Source organism: Microtus oregoni, unplaced genomic scaffold, assembly GCF_018167655.1.
Source record: "Microtus oregoni isolate MIOR12 unplaced genomic scaffold, Mior012 000036F_ref0000092, whole genome shotgun sequence".
In the NCBI taxonomy this organism is placed as follows: Eukaryota; Metazoa; Chordata; class Mammalia; order Rodentia; family Cricetidae; genus Microtus; species Microtus oregoni.
In genome coordinates this window covers 5,344,163-5,365,616 of record NW_024543095.1, presented here as the reverse complement: position 1 = coordinate 5,365,616, position 21,454 = coordinate 5,344,163, and the positions used below count along the sequence as shown (strand labels likewise).

Sequence of the window (21,454 nt, the reverse complement as noted above, 5' to 3'; positions counted from 1 at the left end):
TTTGAGTTTCTCTCCATTTTGTTTGATGGTGGCTGTTGGCTTACTGTATATTGCCTTTATTATGTTTAGGAATGTCCCTTGTATCTCTGAGCTCTCCAAGACCTTTAATCATGAAAAGGGGTCTTGCATTTTGCTGAAGGCTTTTTTCAGCATCTAATAAGATCATTGTGTGGTTTTTTTTCTTTCAGTTTGTTTATGTAGTGGATTATATTGATGAATTTTCATATGTTGAACCATCCCTGCATCTCTGGGATGAAGCCTACTTGATCATGGTGGATGATTTTTCTAATGTGTTCCTAGATTTGGTTTGCCAGTATTTTACTGAGTATTTTTGCATCAATCTTCATGAGGGGGATTGGTCTGTAATTCTCTTTCTTAGTTGTGTCTTTGTGTGGTTTGGGTATCAGTGTAACTGTAGCCTCATAAAAAGAGTTTGGAAGTGTTCCTTCTGTTTCTGTTGTATGGAACAATTTGAGGAGTATTGGTATTAGTTCTTTGAAATTCTGATAGAATTCTGCGCTGAAACTATCTGGTCCTGGGCTTTTTTGGTTGGGAGGCTTTGATGACTGTTTCTATTTCCTTAGGGGTTATGGGTCTATTTAATTTGTTTATCTGGTCATCTGGTCTTCATTTAACTTTGGTATGTGGTACTTATCCAGGAAATTGTCAATTTTCTTTAATTTTTCCAATTTAGTAGAGTACAGGTTTTTGAAGTATGATCTGATGATTCTCTAAATCTTCTCAGTGTCTGTTGTTATGCCCCCTTTCCATTTCCAGTTTTCTTATTTTGGATATTTTCTCTCTGCCTTTTGGTTAGTAAGATAAAGGTTTGTGGACCAACTCTTTGTCTCATTGATTTTTCGTATTGTTTTCTTTGTTTCTATTTTATTGATTTCACCCCTAAATTTGATTATTTCTAGCTGTCTATTCCTCCTGGGTAAGTTTGCTTCTTTCTGTTCTGTTGATTTGCTAGTGTGGGATTTCTCCAGCTTCTTTATGTGAGCTCCTAGTGCTGTGAACTGTCCTCTTGGCACCAATTTCATTTGTGTCCCAGAGGTTTGGGGATGATGTGCTGTCATTTTCATTGAATTCCAGGAGGTCTTTAATTTCTTTCTTTATCTCTTCCTTGACCCATTGGTGATTCAGGTGAGCATTGCTCAATTTCCATGAATTTTCTGCAATTAGAATTGTTGTTGAGTTCTAACTTTAAGTCATGGTGATCTGATAAGATACAGGGGTTATTCCAATTTTTTGTATCTGTTGAGGTTTGCTTTGTTACCCAGTATGTGGTCAATTTTAGAGAAAGTTCCATGGGGTGCTGAGAAGATATATTCTTTTGTATTTGGGTAGAATATTCTATAGATGTCTGTTAAGCCCATATGAATCATGATGACATCTGTTAGTTCTCTTATTTCTCTTTTAAGTTTCTGTCTGGTAGACCTATCCATTGGGGAAAGTGAAATGTTGAAGTCTCCCACTATTAGTGTATGGGGCTTGATATGTGATTTAAGCTTCAGTGATGTTTCTTTTACAAGTGTGGTTGCTCTTTTTTGAGGCATAGATGTTCAGAATTGAAACTATATCTTGAAAGATTTTTTTCCTCTGATGAATATTAAATGTGCTTCATCTCTTTTGATTACTTTTAGTTTGTAGTCTATTTTGTTAGATGTTAGGATAACTACATCAGCTTGCTTCTTAGGTCCATTTGATTGGAAAACATTTTTCTAACCCTTTACTCTAAGATACTGTCTGTCTTTGGAACTGAGGTGTGTTTCTTGTATACAGCAGAAGGATGGATTCTGTTTTTATATCTATTCTGTTAATCTGTGCCTTTTTATAGGTGAATTGTGTGCATTTACATTAAGAAATATTAATGAGCAGTAATTGCTTGTTCCTGTTATTTTTGTTTTGTTGGTGGTATTATGTGTGTGTGTTTCCCTTTTTGGGATTTGCTGCTATAGGATTATCTTTTGTTTGTACTTTTGTGGGTACAGTTAGCTTCCTTGGGTTGGAATTTTCCTTCTAGTACTTTCTGTAGGGCTGGAGTTGTGGATAGGTATTGTTTAAATCTGGTTTTCTCATGGAATATCTTGTTTTTTCCATCGATGGTGAATGAAAGCTTTGCTGGGTGTAGTAGTCTGGGCTTGCATTCATGGTCTCTTAGTGTCTGCAGCACATCTGCCCAGGACCTTCTGGCTTTCATTGTTTCCATTGAGATATCAGGTGTAATTCTGATAGGTCTACCTTTATATGTTACTTGACCTTTTTCTTTTGCAGCTTTTAATATTCTTTCTTCATCCTGTATGTTTAGTGTTTTGATTAATATGAGCAAGGGAACTTTTTTTTTTTTGCCCAGTCTATTTGGTGTTCCATAAACCTTCTAGTATTTCACAGGCATGTTCTTCTTTAGGTTCAGAAAGTTTCCTATGATTTTGTTGGATATATTTTCTGTGCCTTTGAGCTGTACTTCTTCAATTCCTATTATTCTTATGTGCAATTATTTCATGGTGTTCCAGACTTCCTGAATATTTTTTGTTAAGAATTTGTTGAATTTAACATTTATTGGGCTGATGAATCTATTTCCTTTATTGTATCTTCAACTCCCGAGATTCTCTCTTCCATCTCTTGTATTCTGTTGTTTATGCTTGCATCTATAGTTCCTGTTCATTTACCCAGATTATCCATGTCCAGAATACCCTTGGTTTGTGTTCTCTTCAGTTTTTAAGTCTTGAACTGTTGCCTCCGGACCTGTTTGATTTCTTTTTCTTGGTTTTCTTTAAGGTATTTGTTGATTTCTTCCAATTTTTTGTTTGTATTTTCCTCTGTTTCTTTAAGAGAGTTTTTTATTTCCCCTGTAAGGGCCTCAATCATTTTCATAAAATTATTTTTAAGGTTGCTTTCTTCTACTTCATCTGCATTGGGATGTTCAGGTCTTGTTGCTGTAGAACCATTAATTTCTGGAGGTGTCATTTGCTCTTTGTGTTGCTGAGTGTATTCTTACACTGTTGTCTACCCATCTCTTCCTCCAATCAGTACATGTGGAATCTGTGCTTCAGGAGGACCCTGTTTCTCCAACTGGTGTAGTTGGAGGCTGTGTCTCTGTTGATTGTTTTTCTAGGTGCAGGCAGGGTAGAGCCTCCGGTGATGGCTCTTCCAGATGCAGGGGCCTAAGGCTCGAGTGGCCACTCCTCTAGGTGCAGCCTAGGTGGTTGATGGTGTTGGGTATTACATACAGGTTATGGTACTGGGGGCTGGCAGGGACACAGGTACTCTTTCCCAGAGGAACTTCTTACTATAGTTTCTGAAAGTTGCTGCTGCTGCTCACATTTCTACTCCCCAGAGGGGCCTCTAATTTTAAAAACAACTCCTCAATATCTAATAGCATCTCTTACACCTCAATGTTTAATCAACGTTCATTTCCAGGAGGAATCAAGACTAAGGGAAAACGCGCACATCACTTCTATCTACTTTTTGGGCTCGTCTACATTAGACCGTGGGAAACAGAATCCGTCACAGACTGCCTGTAGGAGTTCTTTCTTCCCTGGGTTCAACTCTGGTCTAAACATGGTCATTTTAAAATGGAAAAATGCTTCCTATGTGTGTACAGAGCTCATTTAATTTAATGTCTTCCCATTAATATACTTACCTCTTCCCCCAGGTGACTTTCTGGAGATGAATCCTCTGAGAAACCTGCAGCAGCTGGATTTAGCGGGAAACCGTGTGAGCAGTGATGGATGGCTTTCCTTCATGAACGCATTTGAGAACTTTAGACAATTAGTATTTTTTGACTTTAGTACTGAAGAATTTTTACCAGATGCTTCATTGGTGAGAAAACTTAGTCAAGTATTATCAAAGTTACCTGTTCTGCAAGAAGTTAGGCTCACTGGGTGGGAGTTGGATGACTATGACCTCAGTATCATTAAAGGCACTTTTAAGCTATTAATTGATTAAAGGAACCCAAAGCCACCAAGTACCTCAGAGACTCCTTCACTTTTAGTGGGTGATAAAAAAATTCTTGGAGAAAGGGACTGGAGACCGCTCAGTGGTTATAAGCCCTGGCTGCTCTTCCAGAGGACTTGAGTTTTGATTCCCGACACTCACAAGGTAGCTCATAACCATCTGTCTCTAGCTCCAGGGGATCCAACACTGTCTTCTACCTCCCTGGGTATCAGGCAGGCAAGTGATACACATAAGCATGCAAGCGAAACACTCATACACACACAATAAAATTTAAAAATCCTTAAAAAGAATCTTAGAGAAGGAAATCCAACATGGCAAAGAAGAGGGAGGGGTTTGGCCTCACCTGCACTTAGGACTAACTGGATGTCCTTCGCCTGCTGTGCACGTTCCTGTTACTTGGCCCTAAGAATACAGGGTCACAACCTGATATACTATGCTCCTCTGTACTCAGTACGGTACCTGGCCTATACAGAACTCAGCGAGTCCTGGATGGATATGTGACAACTAAATTACTAATAAATAAGCCAAAACTGTCTAGAGAATAAGCTTCATACGTGCTACTTAATTACCTGGCTTACTGAAAACACTGTGGAGTGAACAGAGTACCTTCTCACATGAGACATTACCAGACTCGAAAGGCACGTGTTCTGTAAAACAAACACTCATCTGTATGTACCAGTGGTGTGTATGCCATGGTGTACATAGGGGGTGTCAAAGCACAGCTTGTGGGAGTCGGTTTTCTCCCTCCTCTTCTCCTTCCGTCCAGAGGACAGAGGATCCGGCAGACGCAATCATCTGTCCTATTGCAAAAGCACAGGCTTTGTTAAAATTAATAAAAAGGGAGGAATTGTATTGGACAAAAAATGCAGGCCCATTTCCACCCTGTCTGCCGGTCAGAGGGTTTGGAGACTGACAGGCGTAATTGCACCTCCTCAGTCAGGAGGTGGTTCCTGGCTCTTTTGAAATTAAGGTAGCTCAGTGCCATCCTGAGGGCTGGTCAGGATATGCAAATGTATTTCTGCTCCTTTCTCAGTAACTATGAGGTCACCTAGGAAAGGGCGGTCTTCAAAATGGTCAGCTACCTAGATGACAAAATGCTAATGATTTGATGTTTCAGAGTAATAAGGCCATTAACTGTGTGAGTTATCCTTTTGTATCCTTTGTATCATGTTAATAAAGGCTTTTGTTACCTTCTCCCCCAGTTTAGGTTGGGTTTAAAGACTGTAGAAAAATAAACACGGGTAAATTTCAGGATTTCAGTCACTGGAATGCCCTCCTGATACTTTCTATGTTTTCTGTCTTATTATTTTTATGCATCTTCATAATCTTTACTTATATTTCTTCAATTCCCATGCCCCTACCCTGGTAAGAAATGTTTTTGTTGAGGCCGGTCCTCGACATCCAGTCATTGGGCTTTGTGGTAATAAGTGTCTTTATCTGCTAAGCCATCCACCAGTCCCAAATGGACATCTGTGGTCAAGTAAAATTGGCAGTTCAAAAGCAGCACAACCTACTGGGTGGTGGTGGCGTACTTTAATCCCAGCACTCGGGAGGCAGATCTGAGTTCGAGGGCAGCCTGGTCTACAGAGTGAGTTCTAAGACAGCCAGAGCTGTTATAGAGAAACTCTGTCTGGAAAACACGCATACACATGCACAGACACACAAAAGCAGCTCAGCCAGAGGCTTGAAACTCAGGATGTCTCCCAGGAGATCATTGTATGTAATTCCAACTATGTCCTCAGAAGTTAAAGAGGGAAGGAAAACTGTATTCTTTTCTTTTATACCCTGCTCTAATCTCTGTACCCCACAGAACTATGAGGGATCCCCTGCTCTAATCTCTGTACCCCACAGAACTATGAGGGATCCCCTGCTCTAATCTCTGTACCCCACAGAACTATGAGGGATCCCCTGCTCTAATCTCTGTACCCCACAGAACTATGAGGGATCCCCTGCTCTAATCTCTGTACCCCACAGAACTATGAGGGATCCCCTGCTCTAATCTCTGTACCCCACAGAACTATGAGGGATCCCCTGCTCTAATCTCTGTACCCCACAGAACTATGAGGGATCCCCTGCTCTAATCTCTGTACCCCACAGAACTATGGGGGAAACCGTGTTCTAGTCTTTTGTCTACCACCTTCCAAAATAACCCTTTCCCACAAAGGAAAAAGAAAAAGAAAAATCTGTCTAAAGATGTAAACACAGAACAGTTTCGGGGTATTGAGGACGAAACACGAAAACCATGTTAGCCTGTAGTTCATTCTCTGCTCCATGGCACCTCGGGGCGCTGGTCTGTAAGTCACGCTCACTGTTAAATAAAAAGTTCTCGGTATAATATCTATTTAGCAATTGGACACATCTTGTGCACTTTTAATTATATAAAATTTTAAACCCAATCATTAAAAAATCAACTAATTCTTTCCCCTCCCTAACTGTGCAAATGAGAAATGGTTACAAAACTATTGATATATAAGAATGCCAAGATTGGGATAAAAGTCTTTTGTCCAGTTCTGTTATTAAGTCTGTTAAAAATATCTTGACTAAAATATCCAATTTTACAATAAAAATATATATTTAAGCCAGGCAGTGGTGGTGCACGCCTTTAATCCCAGCACTTAGGTGGCAGAGGCAGGTGGAACTCTGTGAGCTTGAAGCCAGCCTAAGTGAGTTCCAGAACAGCCAGGACTACACAAAAAGAATCTGTCTCAAAAAACTAAACAAAACAAATCAAAACTATATCTATCTATCTATCTATATGTATGTATGCATGTATATACATGTATATGATGTTTTGTTCATAAAATGAAACATTTTAAAGCTAGTTTATTAAAATGAGACAAAACTTCCGTTATTGTTAGTGTTTATGTAACGTACATTGCATCAGTAAACTGCCACGTGTTCGTTTAAGCTAAGAAAGTGCTGTGGAGTAGTGGCCCCACTCCCATTTCAGACCCAAACAAGTCTCAAAGCGTCCTCCGACACCCCATCTGGGGACGGACTGACAGAGGGAGAACAGCAAAGCAGCCCAAGGTTAGAGCAGGCGCCCTGAGAACAGCTAGGTGAGCCACTTCCAGGAGGGGTTAGCTGTTTGCCCCTGATACAGAGGTGCCAGAGGAGGGAGAGAAGCTCAGTCAGGAACTGTAGTTCCCAGGTGCCTCTGCAGGGTGCGGTAGCCTCTTACTAGATGATTTTATCTCTGTCGCTAATTGTCTTTCGCTTGGAAGCCTCCCAAGAAGGGACACTCTGCTCTGCCCAGACTCCACAGCACTGCAGCTGGCCGCCTTACAGGAGCTCCCCAGTGGGTTTCCGTTGGATGTTCCCGGCGCCCGACTGATGATGTCTTGCTACCTATCTTCCTATTTCTTGCTGTTTATTTATTTATTTTTTTACCTTGACTTGCTATAATCTTAATAAACTTACTCATTCAAAACCAAAGTCTAGTTATTGTAGTCAATGGACAATTGGCTAAATGTAACATAGAAAACTGGAATTTGTTTTTTAATTCATTCCATTTTACCAAAGGTTTGGTATTTGTAACCAAATAAAACACCGAAAAGAGTGGACTATCTACAAATGTACTTACATTTGTAAATGGAAAAACTTTATTCAAAACCCATTATTTTAAAATGTAGAATATACCTGTATGGTGGCTCAAAACCTACAATCCCAGCATTTGGAAGACTGAGGCAGGAGGATTATGAGTTTGAAGCCAGCCTGGTCTATACAGCAAGGCCCTGCTTCAGAAGACTAAAAAGAGTTAAATTGTGCTATGTAGTAGAATATGTCTCACAATTTCTGATAAAAACTTTTGCTTTTTATTTAGCAAGGAATGATCAGGAATACCTCAAAAATGTACCAATTAAACTTAGAAAAGCTATAAAAGAGACTTTTACTTTTCAAATGGACACTTAGGCTTTCATTTCCCATGGGCAGACACGCGGAGCACTTGAGGGACTAAGTGTTCTTAGGAAGGGGCACATGGCCTTGCTACTGGAGGTCAGGTCAGGTCAGGTCAGGTCACACCCTGTGGGCAGCTACAGAACAGCCAACGTCCAGATTCCCTGCCCTGCAGGAAGTCCAAGGTCCTCCCACTTCTATCCAGGTAGAGAGGGAGGAGGAATGGAGTGGGGGGAGGGGGAGGGGAGTGGGGGGGAGGGGGCAATGTGGGAGAGGAGGGGGAGGGAAATGGGGAGGAGGCGGAAATTTTTTTTTTCAACAACTAAAAAAAAGTAAAAAAAATAAAGATAAAAAAAAAGAACAGCCAACGTGCAAGCTTAGAGAGAGGGGCTTTCTGAAGGGAGCCCACCTAACACCCGGGACATTTCCAAAGACCTCACTGCCACAAGAACATTGTACAAAAATAGAGTTTATGGGTTTCATGAAATATGAACAAGCCTGCAATAATCTGACAAATGGTTGAACAGTCAACGCAAGGTGGGTTATTAAGTACACTGGAAGCCAAGGAGTCGATAGTCTCCATGAAAATAAGTTAGAGTCCTTCAAGGTCTTGGCTGTCCTGTCCTGTTGTTTCCGTACCTACTCGGTAAATGTGGGAAGGTCGGCCTCAATCCCTGGCCTGCCCCAAATCCTGGAACTGTGAGTCCTTGGCTGAGCACACTGCTGTATGGTGTGTGTCCACGATTGAGACCCAAACCATACGGCCTTGTCTGTGTGTTCAGGAGAATCACCGGGCTCACGTTTTTCCCAGGGGTATTGAATGCAAACTCCGGAGGCGGGCTGCTAGGTTTGGCTGGTGTTGATGTGACCGGGGTCACAGCATCGGTGCTCTTTAGCAGAGGCATCGGGATGATGTGGTGGTCTGCTGAGAAGTGAAGGACGCTGGGGGCCGCGGGCCCAGACATTAAGGCGGGTCTCACCCAATCATCCTTGAAAATCTGAACCGTCAGAGTAGACACAAGTGTGTACAGCCTGTTGGTCACATGAGCAAGAACCATTTGTTCGTTTGCATCACGTCGGATTCTTACATGGACGGATCCAGCCTAAAAGAGGGAAAAATCAAAAAAGACTGCTTAGAATTAAAATACTGAAGCCGGGCGGTGGTGGCGCACGCCTTTAATCCCAGCACTCGGGAGGCAGAGGCAGGCGGATCTCTGTGAGTTCGAGACCAGCCTGGTCTACAAGAGCTAGTTCCAGGACAGGCTCCAAAACCACAGAGAAACCCTGTCTCGAAAAACCAAAAAAAAAAAAAAAAAAGAATTAAAATACTGAGAATTCTGTCTATTCATAACTTGACTGGTACTTGGTATTTTTTTTTTTAAATAAGAAAAAACATAGCATCTTGCTATTTACTGCTGGTACTAATCAACGTAAATGGTGACTGAAATGATCTGTGACCCTTTAGCTGACAGAATGCATACAGGGTCCCGAGTTTGATCCCCGGCCCTGCATAAACCAGGCACAGCATGGAAACGCAGAAAAGCTGGGACTCTATTCCAGTGCAGATGATCTGAGAAGACATGCCTCTGACCCAGAGCTGATAACTAAACGGAATTCAAAGAGTAGAAGAAGCGGCTGGGGGTGGTGGCACACGCCTTTAGTCTAGCACTGAGAGGCAGAGGCAGGAGGATCTCTGTGAGTTTGAGACCAGCCTAGCGTCAACTGAGAGACCCTGCCTCAATATGTTAGTTAGGGGGTAATAAGAAAGATACCTGACATCAACCTCAGGCCTCTCCACACCTGTCCACAACCCCCCTACACACATGAAAATGCACTATAAGAGATAGCTAGTTGGTACAGCCATTCTGAAAGGCAATTTGATAATTTGTATTAAAATCTGTAAAAATTTGATTATTCCATAATTTACAAAACTCACTTCTAAAAACTAATTTTTCCTTTTTTTTTTTTGACAAGGTCTTGGTTTGTCCTGGAACTTGCTATGAAGACCAGGCTGGCTTTGAACTCACAGAGATCTACCTGCCTATGCCTCCTGAGTCCTGGAACGAAAGGTGTGTGATACTGATACTATGCCTAGCTAAAAATCTTGAGGGCTTGTTTGGAGGTTCTAGCAGGGGAGCGCAGCTACCCATATACCCTTGACCGAAGACCGGTCCTCCTCTATTGGGGGAAGGTCATCCTCTTCGACCGAACACGCAGCTTCGGGAAGGACGCACATGGAGCGGTGAGGGAGGAAGGGGACACCCGCCTAGCCAGCCAGATCAGCCGAATCAACCCTGGCGATCAATGGGTGACAGATGTCGCAGCCAGATTGCCCTCACATCCCTAGCTAAAAATCTTAAAGAATAGTCATGAGTATATATAAAAATTATTTCAAAACTGCTCATCACAGCCTACGTAAACAGGACAAATGAAAACTCATCTAAGTGAGCACCGGGGATGACAAAGGCATTCGAGGATATTTACATAAAATTCTACAGCCAGTAGAGTAGATGCTGGGGAGCCCAGGTGTGTCCTAGTGGCAGAGTGGAAGCAGAGACACTGACCGACCTACAAACCCCAAAGCAGTTAAACAATAGCTGGAGACTGGAAATCCGAGACAGGCAACCGGAGAAAGCAGCTGAGAGCGGAGGGCTCTGGCACACTTCAGAGACGGGCAAGCACACTGGGTCTGCAATGGAGCCCGGTGAGCTTACAGAGCTAACCAGACACAGCTCCTGTCTAGGACAAAGGCCCACATTAAGAAGATCTGTGTGTGTGTGTGGGGGGGGGAGCTGGAGAGATGAGAGATGGCTTAGCGGTTACGGGCACTGGCTGCTCTTCCAGAGGTCCTGAGTTCAATTGCCAGTGCCAGGGATCACATGGTGGCTCACAGCCATCTGTGATAGGATCTGATTCCCTCTTCTGATGTGTGTGAAGATGAAACACTCATATCCAAAAACTAAATGAATAAATATTAAAAAAAAAGAAGAAGAACTGGGAAGAAGAGAATCTACACTGAGCCCAGCAGAAACAGTGTGTTGGGGAAGTTAGGCCAACAGGAACAGTCAGGGAAAGACATCTCTTCCTCATCAGATCCCCACATGTTTATAAATGCTGCCCTAAGTAAGCCACTCTTCATTTGAAAGTTCAGGAGGGCTGGAAGGCTTAAAGACAAGGAACAGGGCTGGGTGACACTGTGGCACGCCATTAATCCCAGCACTCGGGAGGCAGAGACAGCCAGATCTCTGTGAGTTTGAGGCCAGCCTGGTCTACAGACTGAGTTCCAGGTCAGGACTGAAGGGGGAAAAAGGGGGGGGGGGGGTTTATGGGGTTGGAGACAAGGTTCAGTGGTTAAGAGCACTGGCTGCTCTTCCAGAGGTCCTGAATTTAATTCCCAGTAACCTCACGGTGGCTCACAACTATCTATCTATAGTGGGATCTGATGCCTTCTTCTGGCATAAAGTCATACATCATACATGCAGACAGGGCATTCATATACATAAAATAAATAAATAAATAAATAAATAAATCTAAAAAGAAGAAGAAGAAAGGACAAGCAACAGAAGCCATGCCTTTAATCCCTGCACTTGAAAAGCAGAGGCGGGTGGATCTCTGTGAGTTCGAGGCCAGCCTGGTTTACACAGTGAGTTCCAGGACAGCCAGGGCTACACAGAGAGACCCTGTCTCAAGACAAACAAATGAGCAACAACAAAAGAACAAACAAACAAAAGTTCATGTAAGCCAGATGTGACGGTGCATGCCTAGAATCTCAGTATTCAGAAGGCTGGGAAAAAAAGTCTTGTGAGCTCAAGGCAATCCTGGGATACAAGACGGGGCTCCAGAACAGCCTAGTCTGCAGAATGAGATGCTGTCTCAAAAGAAATCAAATAAATAAACAAACAAAAATATGTATTAGGAGAGTAATAAGAGGGAAAACTGTGAAGCATGAGGTCCCAGATTCAATTCTCCACAGCTCCAACAACAACAACAACAGCAACAAAAAGCCTCCAGTAGTATCAAGGTTAAATTAAAAAGAAGAAAGAAGGGGCTGGAGAGATGGCTCATAGGTTAAGGGCATTGCCTGCTCTTCCAAAGGTCCTGAGTTCAATTCCCAGCAACCACATGGTGGTTCACAACCATCTGTAATGAGGTCTGGTGCCCTCTTCTGGCCTGCAGGCATACACACAGACAGAATATTGTATACATAATAACTAAATAAATATTTAAAAAAAGAAGAAAAAGACCCTTTAATATCAATAAAGAAACTGAACCTGTCAGTATTTTAGATGCCATTAAATAGAACAGAGAATCGAAGCTTCCGTGAAAATGGTTTAAAGATTTATTTTATTTTTTTGTGTTTTGCCTGCATGTATGTTTTTTTTTTTTAAAGATTTTATTTATTATGTGTACAGCATTCTCACTGAACGTATGCCTGCAGGCCAGAAGAGGGCACCAGATTTCACCATAGATGGTTGTGAGTCACCATGTGGTTACTGGGAATTGAACTCAGGACCTTTGGAAGAACAGGCAGTGCTCTTAACCACTGAGCCATCTCTCCAGACCCTGCATGTATGTTTATACACTTTGTGTGTCTGGTGCCTGCTGAGGTTGCCCAGGATTGGAATTAACAGAGGCTGTGACCTACCATGTGGGTGCTGGCAATAACTCAGGTTCTCCAAAAGAGCAAGTATTCTAAACACTGAAGCCCCCACCATGAAAATTTTAAAGAAATTCAACTGTAAGTTTTTAAGTTTAAAAACCATGTTTAAATTACACTAAACGAACTTGCAGAAAGCATACCAATGAGCCAAATCCAAGGGTCCAAAAGTGTTCATTTCGGACTTCTAAGACGCCATCCAAGGTAGATACCTAATCAAAACACAGAGCAGTGTATCAGTTACCTACATTAGACATAGCAGTGTATGCATCACAGACTTGCTGAAAGCCTAGAAATGTCTCAGCTAAACCCTGAGCAAGGACACACATCAGCTATCAGAGGTCTCAGTTAAACCCTGAGCAAGGACACACATCAGCTATCAGAGGTCTCAGTTAAACCCTGAGCAAGGACACACATCAGCTATCAGAGGTCTCAGCTAAACCCTGAGCAAGGGCACACATCAGCTATCAGAGGTCTCAGCTAAACCCTGAGCAAGGGCACACATCAGCTATCAGAGGTCTCAGCTAAACCCTGAGCAAGGACACACATCAGCTATCAGAGGTCTCAGTTAAAGCCTGTTTGTTCAGTCCTGACCCAGGCTGCCCCACTCCTTGAGCCAGGTGCAGCCTGCTCTGGGCTTTACCGTGCTATGGTTTTGTTTTTGAACAAGGTAGATAGGTTTGTGAAAATCATTTGTGGTGCCTGCCTTCCTCTGTAGGGTGTGTATGTCCATGTTAGCTGTGTCTCTGCCTGGCTCCTCTTCTAACAAACCTCTATTTGAGTGTAGGCTGTCAGTAAATTCCAGCACCAGATACAGCCAAGGGGACAGGGGTAACAAAGACATAGGCAGGGCCAGGGTTCAGGCTGGGACATGCATCCAGCTGTGTTGGAAAAGTGGCCTTTGGGACTAACAACCAAGAACTGAGAACAGCGTCAACATCCTAACCAATATTTCTTCTTCATTAGCAGGCGGAACTTTCTTACAAACTAAGAAGTCAGGTGGATTATCTTGCAGACATGGACTTTTGCCTTGTGTCTTCAGCCCACTCCCTTCCACGTGTGCTACCAGTCAACTTAGCTTCCAGACTGAGCAGCTGCTCAAGTGCTCACTTCCATCCCTGTGCTACAACTGTTAGTGAACACAAACTCCCCCGAATAAAATTCTCGACTTGAATAGATTATACCCACCCTTTAACTTCCCTAACATAAACTTTTTAAAAAATGACTTATTTGCTGGGTGGTGGTGGTGCACACCTTTAATCCCACCCAGGCAAACAGACCTCTGTGAGTTTGAGGCCAGCCTGGTCTACAGAGCGAGTTCCAGGACAGGCTCCAGGGCTACAAAAAGAAACCAAAGAAAAACCCAAAAACAAACCAAGAAAAAAGACTTCTTTATTATTCCATCTTACCTCTCTGATCAGCTTGTCCAACTGACCAATAACATGAGGTGGTGTAGTCTAGAAAAATAAAATAAAGCATGAACAGCTAGGGAGAAAATAATTTTGCAATAATGATTCTGAAGCCCCCTTCACACCCATAAACAGATTTCACACCAGCCTTTGATTTTTGACATGTGTCCTACTATGATTTAGAAGAGGTCTCACTGGCTCAGTAGGGTGACATCACTAATTGGCACACACTCATTTGTGGGTTTTTTGTTTGCTTTTGAGAAAACTTAGATTAAGGAAAAAAACTGCTGAGAGTAGGAGGCTCCCAGAGAGGAGGATGCCAAACTCTTTTTCTTATGAAGAAGCTGCTCTCTCTAGAATCCCATGAGACTTAAGGAACCAACCAGCCAGGGGCTGAGTGATGGCTCAGCAGTTAAGAGCCCTCACAACTCCTGTATGTGGAGAGACACACCTTTGGAGGATCTCTGTGACTCCACAGTGAGTTCCAGGGCTGCTAGGGAAATGAAGGAAGACCTTGTCTCAGAAAACCACAAACAAACAAAAGGACCAGTTTGTTCCCTAACTGGAAGATCCTGATTGCCTGTAACTCTAGCTCCAGGGGACCTGAGCTCTCTTCTGATATCCGAGGGCTCCTCCCTGCACAAGCTGCACACACAGACAGATGCTCAGGTGCACACCATCCAATGATGGGAAATAAAAAAAATCAATGGTAGCTGGGCACTGGTGGCGCATGCCTTTAATCCCACCACTTGGAGGCAGAGGCAGGAGGATCTGAGTTCAATGCCAGCATAGTCTACATAGTAAGTTCAGGATGGTCAGGGCCTAGAGAAACCCTGTCTTGAAAAACAAAACAAAACCAAGGGTAACTAAACTATGTATAAAACCCAGAGCCTATTTATCCAAAGAAATTAAGTCTCTTAAAAAATACTCAATAGGGCTGGAGAAATGGCTCAGAGGTTAAGAGCATTGCCTGCTCTTCCAAAGGTCCTGAGTTCAATTCCCAGCAACCACATGGTGGCTCACAACCATCTGTAATGGGGTCTGGTGCCCTCTTCTGGCCTGCAGGCATACACACAGACAGAATATTGTATACATAATAAATAAATAAATATATTTAAAAAATACTCAATAATATTGCTTTCCTTTAAAATTCAATTAGAGGCAAATAATTGTAAATTCATGATCGCATGCCACAGGAACACAGAAGAACGTGAGCCTAAACTATTACAGGGCAGTGAAATTCCAACCAATTTCTGCTAAACGAGTTTCAGAAATTACTGTTTGACTTTGCTGCTAACACAGCTCTTCAATCTTTAATATTTTAAATATTTATATTTATCTGCTAGTACACATGCCAGGTTTCTACCTGGCAAGAGAACACACGATGCCGACAAGAGCCTCACCTGGAGAAGGACTTTCCCACTGTACACACTCATGGGATACATGGTGCCGAAGGTCATCAGGGCAATGGCTATTGCAGATGCGGTGTCTACAGCAAAGTAATTACTGCAAGGAAAAACAACTCTGCATCTTAAATGTATAGTTCATCCTACAATTGATACCTAACAGTCATTATCAAAAACAAAATAATTTTTAAAAAATCACAACAGCTACTACCGTCAAGAAAGAACCTAAGAGGAAAAATAAGTCCAAACAATCCCCAAAGAGTCAGCTTTAAGAATCCCTGCCTCTCAAGGTTTAGTGGGAAAATAATAACGTCAATTAATGTGCAGGGAGACGCTGAGCTAAGCGAGCCTTGCTCTCCACTTCGATGGACCCCACACCAGAAAGACCGCAGGCCTGAAACAAAGACTTCAACCACTAATTTCTGATTCAGGGATAAATGACTTTCATCAGTGATTCCACCCTTTTTGCTCTCAGAAATTCTTGCGTTAAAAACTTAGTACTGAGTTGGGTGTGGTGACCCACAGTTTGAATCTCAACCATTAGAAGGGAGGGGCAGGCAGAACTCTAAATTCAAGGGCAGCCTGGTCTACTGAGCAAGTTCTAGGACAGCCAGGGCTACACAGAGAAACCTTGAATTAAAAAAAGCAAAACAAGCAAACAGAAAGTTTCAGTTTCCCAGGAATCTGTAACAGTGACATTATAGCTGAAGGATTATATTGCATCAATGTTTCAAATTCTAAAGGAGGTGAGGGCACATGCCTTTAATCCCAGCCTTTAATTCCAGCACTCAGGAGGCAGAAGCAGGGATCTCTGTGAGTTCGAGGCCAGCCTGGTCTACAAGAGCTAGTTCCAGGACAGGCTCCAAAGCTACAGAGAAACCCCGTCTCGAAAAACCAAAGCCAAATCAAACCAAAACAACAACAACAACAACAAAAAAACCCAACAAAACTGAACACATTTAAGTCCCCTTATGGGGAGGGGGGTATAGAAACAGAAATAAGACCCAGTTTCTGCTGTAGCCGAGCAAGAGTACACAGGTAAAAGCTAGTGTCGCACTGTGTGTGTTAGAGAAGTCTCAAACTGGTCATGGCACAGACCAGCATGAGGGAGGTAAAAGCAGGAGCCACACATGGCCAGCCTTGGCTATGTACTAAGTACTAAGCCCCAGGTCACCCTGGGCTACATGAGGCCTTATTGTAAAAACCCAATAAATAAAGTAACAAAGTAACAGCAATGACCAAGCCCCAGTCTCTCTAGGACATTACCGACACAGAGTGAGCAATGAGGCTACCAGGGTGGGCCTAATTCAGAAAAGCGAGGGCTAGAGAGACGGCTCAGCAGTTAAAGGCAATTGTGGCTTTCCCAGAGACCATTCCCAACACTCACAACAGTCTGCAATTCCACTCCCAGGGCATCCAAAACCTGTCTGGCTTCTATGGGCACTAGGCACATACATAGTGAAGACATGCATGCAGACAAAATATCCTTACACTAAATAAACAAATGAGGAATTGAGCTTTCAGAAATGAACAAAATGATGGGAGGAGATATTCCAAAAGTGAGAGCAACGTGGGCGAGGGGATGAAGATCATGATGTAGACACAGACACCGGTCCAGACAGGTGCTGACTGTACAGGAGCCCAAGCTAAAAGCCTTAAAGTTTTACAAACACAGGGATCTGCAAGTGGAAAATCCTGCCGGTTATTGGAAGAGACGATGACGATATGAGTAGTAACGTGGAAAATGACTAAAGAGATGGGTGAGAACGAAACAGAAGCAAAGACGGTGATGACGACAATGGCTTTAAATAGTGGCAAAATAGCAGAGGAGACAAAAACACATTAAGAAAATACTGGCTGGGCGGTGGTGGCGCACATCTTTAATCAGGCAGGCGGATCTCTGTGAGTTTGAGGCCAGCCTGGTCTACAGAGCGAGTTCCAGGACAGGCTCCAAAGCTACACAGAGAAACCCTGCTTCCAAAAAAAGAGAAAAGGAAAAAAAGAAAGAAAGAAAGAAAGAAAGAAAGAAAGAAAGAAAGACAGACAGACAGACTGAGTGTGACTGTAAGCAGGGACTGAAATACTGACTGTATACCTCAGTCCACAGTGCCATTATTCTCAGCAGAGAAAAGGTGGGATCAATCCAAATGTTACTGGCAGATGAGTGGATAAATACAGTGTGGGATTCAGCCTCAAAAAGAAAGGAAATGCAGATATATCCAACATGGATGACCTGTGAAAACACTGCTATATGAAACATAGGCCAGCCACAAAAAAACACGATTGTATGATTTTACTTATTTCGTAGTTAAAATGAGAAGCAGAGTGTAGAATGGTGGTTACCAGGGATTCTGAGAAGGGAAAATAGGGAGGTATTATTTGAATGACATAGAATTTCAGTGAGGAATGTGACTGTACAAAAACGTGAATGCACTTAACTATATGTTATAAAAATGCTTACAGGGAGAATAAAATCCCAGCACATCAGACTAAGGAGATGGCTCAGTGAGTTTTAGCCTTTGCCTCCCAGGCCTGATGCCGAGCCAGCTCACTAAAGCTCATGTAACAAGCTGGATGTGGTGATCCGCATCTGCACTGTAATCCCAGAGTTCCCACAGTGAGATGGGAGGCAGGGATAGGAGCAGCCCCAGAAGCCGACGGGCTAGCGAGTCTGGGGCATGCAGCAGATGTGAGGGATCTGGCTTCAGCAAGGCAGGAGGCGTGCACCCAGATGCCGGCACCCAAACAAACAAATACTAGAAGAGAAAGGAACGTGTGTACTGCACTGTGCACTGCACCGGGAGAGTTGACAGCTGACAGCCGACTCACACAGAAAATGTCAGAAAGAGGGTCCACTGATGGGCCAGGATGCTCAGGTGCGGAAACACGACCAGGAGTCAGGGAGCTAACGCCTTGGAATTCAACGTAAGTATAAAAACGTAATTGCCTGTGACTTTTTAGAAAATATATAAAAAAGATCATAACAACTAAGAAGCCATTACAATACACACCACTGCCTAAAGGGTCAGTCAGTCAGAAAACTGAGCTGTAAAATGTTGATCTAAAGGCAGCTGTAATGTCTATTTTTAAAAGGCTTTAGTTTTATTTTGAAGCTGCATCTGGCCTGTCTGCCTTTCTCCCTCTCAGCTGCAACAGCAGCTCTGGCCTAGACAACCCTCCTCCTGCCGTTTGCCCGTCACGCCAGCAGGAGGAATTCAATCATTTTCTGGCTCTCGTTATAAACTGTGGTGAGGAATACTGACGCCTGTTTCCCTTATTTTTTCAGATGGAAACACTTGAGGATAAGGCCTGACCAAGTTGCACGGAGAATTAGCAAAACTGCTAGAAGCCTAGCCCCAAATCCACCTTGTCAATGCCCTTAAAAAGCAGGTCCCAGGAATCAAAAGCACACCTGATAGCAATACAATATACTCACTTAATTTCAATCAGCATGTATGTTATACACAGAGCAAACGCCCCAGCAAGGTCAATCAGGACAAATGGATTCATACGGGGCAGGAAGATACTGCTGAGTCCTGGGATAATGCCACACAAACTATGAAAGACCAGACAGAGTATTCGTTAGAAGAATTCATGCACTATCAGTACGAACATTGTTACAGATAAGGTGGATTTTACATCTTACAGTGCAAAGAGGACCCAGGCACAAAGATCTGCCACTGCAGGGAATTCTTCTGCGCCATGGGTTAGAGAGAATGAGAACTGCACTGAGAGCAGCTCATGCAGCTGATTTCAGCTGCAAACCTAAGCTTCTGTGACAGAAACACCTCTGGGAATTCTTGTTAAATCATGAAAGCCAGGAAGTTCCACAACATCTTACCTTCGACTAAGGTCTGCCACATGCTCTTGAAGCCAGCTCGTACTAGCAGCTTTAAGGAGAAAATACTTAAGTTATCTCTATAGAAGAATAAACCATTACTAGAAAAACAAGTTCGAGTTTGCAGTGTCCATGTAACATGACAAAGGGCAATGCCTCTCTTCACAGCTACAGCTGCTTCCCTTGTCTTGACCAAACACTAAGTCTAAAGCAATTTCAACTTCCACACACAGTTGAAAGAATTAGAGGACTTGACACATGGCTGGTACATTCAATGTAGCTTTAGGGAGGGATGGCAAGACGGCTCAGCCTGATGACCTGAGTGTGAGCCTTGAGACCCACGTGATGGAATGAAGGAACTGATTCCCCTGGTTGTTCTCTGACCTTCGTGTCATGTCATGCAGCCCTCCCCACAAAGAGTGAATATATTTTTTAAAAAGCTACAAGGGGGGCTGGTGAGATGGCTCAGTGGTTAGGAGCACTGACTGGTCCTCCAGAGGACCAGGGTTCAATTCCCAGCACCCACATGGCAGCTCACAGCTGTCTGTAGCTCCAATTCATCTAACATCATTATACCAATGTGCATGAAATAAAGTTAAATAAAGTTTAAATAAATAAATAAATAAATAAATAAATAAATAAAAAGCTACAAGGACGGGCAGTGGTGGCGAATGCATTTAATCCCAATACTCGGGAGGCAGAGGCAGGCGGATCTCTGTGAGTTTGAGGCCAGCCTGGTCTACAGAGTGAATTCCAGGACAGCTAAGGCTACACAGAGAAACCGTGTCTCGAAAAACAAAACAAAACAAACAAACAAAAAGAAGCCCAACAGATTTTCTAATAAACAGTAAACTAAAACAAAGACATACCTTCAGAGACATAAGCAAAAGGCTTATTCCGAATAGAAAGCATCGTGAACAGGTTGAAAGAAAGAGCCACAAAAGTACCAACTAATAATCTTCCCCTAAAAAGAAGAAAACATTCACCTTCAATTCTTTGACAGGTAATTCCAGTCTGTAACTTCAGAATGTGGAATATAGGGGAAAGGGCGGGGAGAGGGTTGGCTGTAACGGTCTGCACACCAGAATCCAAACTTGTTTCTAGCCACAGAACTTACGCCTTGCCCGCTGCTGCTCCACTTACACAGGACCTGATGGGCCTCTTAAGGGAACTCGGGCCAACATGCTGGGCGAGTCAGATGTTCCTCAGTTAACTAGTAAGAGCCCACAGAGTTGGTGAGCAGTGGGCAGAAAATGCAATCTTTTCTAAAGGTCACACGGAAAGTTCTGGGGGTTAGGTGTTAAATGACAGAACACTCACGAGAGCTGGTCTAGTGTGCTGACCTAGGCCTGAAGTTACAAAATCCTTCCTGTGCCATTACAAAGTCCAGGGTCTGGGGACTGTTAAAGGTGAAAGGGAGAGTTGGGATTTGGAGGTTCTCATCCTGAGATGTAAGTGATAAGACACACAGCCATACTGTGAACTCTGACGCTGAACAAAGGAATAATGGAGCAACTAGTAACTGGGATTAGAAATAGCAGTAAATTACACCCAAATAAAAGTCTTTGTTGGAGATGTGCGTTGGTGGTAAAACACATGAAGCCCCATGACTGAGATTAATCCTCATGGTTTTGATAAATAAATAAATAAATAAATAAATAAACAATCCAGCTTACGTGTGTATCTCAGGCTGCTCCAAAAAACGTTCTGCACTAAAAGAAATAAAAATATATCAAGTAAGTTCTGTAAGTTATAAACCTAAAAATCCACATTAAACACATAGTTTCATATTATGAATACATAGTTAACCCACCCCAAAGTTCATACAAATCTCTTAGTACGTTTAGTGGAGATGGTGCCAGGAGATTAGCAGGTAGGTTATGCTCAATGTTCAATGTCAACATTCCTCTACCAAGCCCACTTCAATGGGCCACTTAGGAAGTCCAACCCATGACTGAATTTAGTGCTACCAAAGAAAAAACTAGAGGTGGAAAAGAAGGAGTCCGAAATAAGAGAAGGGGTCTGGAAGAAGAAGTTGTCCTATCGGAGCCCCAGCACTGTCCATTACAATCTGCATGTCACTCAAACCATCACTGGAGTCTCTCATATTTCCAACTGTCACAGGTGAGGCTGATCATAATACATACAAAAATGTACCTTTCTTTTAGTATAAAGAGAGCTCCTAACTGTGCCAAGACGGTAGACGCAAACACAGCCAGGACTTCTAATCTTTCAAACCTGAAAGCAGATAATTAGTTTGAATGTCAAAATCCCTCAGTTAATAAAC

General features: G+C 42.9%; 2 protein-coding genes across 4 annotated transcripts in view; one reads left to right on the top strand and one right to left on the bottom strand.

Annotated features, from left to right (window-relative positions):
- The window catches only part of Nlrc4 (NLR family CARD domain containing 4), a 38,043-nt gene extending 32,804 nt beyond the window's left edge, over positions 1-5,239 (top strand). For both annotated transcript variants that reach the window (XM_041630912.1, XM_041630913.1), the window contains exon 9: positions 3,659-5,239. In XM_041630912.1, coding sequence (XP_041486846.1) covers positions 3,659-3,951 — 293 coding nt within the window. In that variant the 3' untranslated portion in view covers positions 3,952-5,239. The remainder of the gene's footprint in view (positions 1-3,658) is intronic.
- A 2,598-nt stretch (positions 5,240-7,837) lies between these two features.
- The window catches only part of Slc30a6 (solute carrier family 30 member 6), a 29,111-nt gene continuing 15,494 nt past the window's right edge, over positions 7,838-21,454 (bottom strand). For both annotated transcript variants that reach the window (XM_041631099.1, XM_041631100.1), the window contains 9 exons: positions 21,325-21,405; positions 20,844-20,879; positions 20,037-20,131; positions 19,171-19,219; positions 18,766-18,885; positions 15,327-15,429; positions 13,924-13,971; positions 12,658-12,726; positions 7,838-8,960 (listed from right to left, as the gene is read on the bottom strand). In XM_041631099.1, the coding sequence (XP_041487033.1) occupies positions 8,460-8,960; positions 12,658-12,726; positions 13,924-13,971; positions 15,327-15,429; positions 18,766-18,885; positions 19,171-19,219; positions 20,037-20,131; positions 20,844-20,879; positions 21,325-21,405 (1,102 nt within the window). In that variant the 3' untranslated portion in view covers positions 7,838-8,459. The remainder of the gene's footprint in view (positions 8,961-12,657; positions 12,727-13,923; positions 13,972-15,326; positions 15,430-18,765; positions 18,886-19,170; positions 19,220-20,036; positions 20,132-20,843; positions 20,880-21,324; positions 21,406-21,454) is intronic.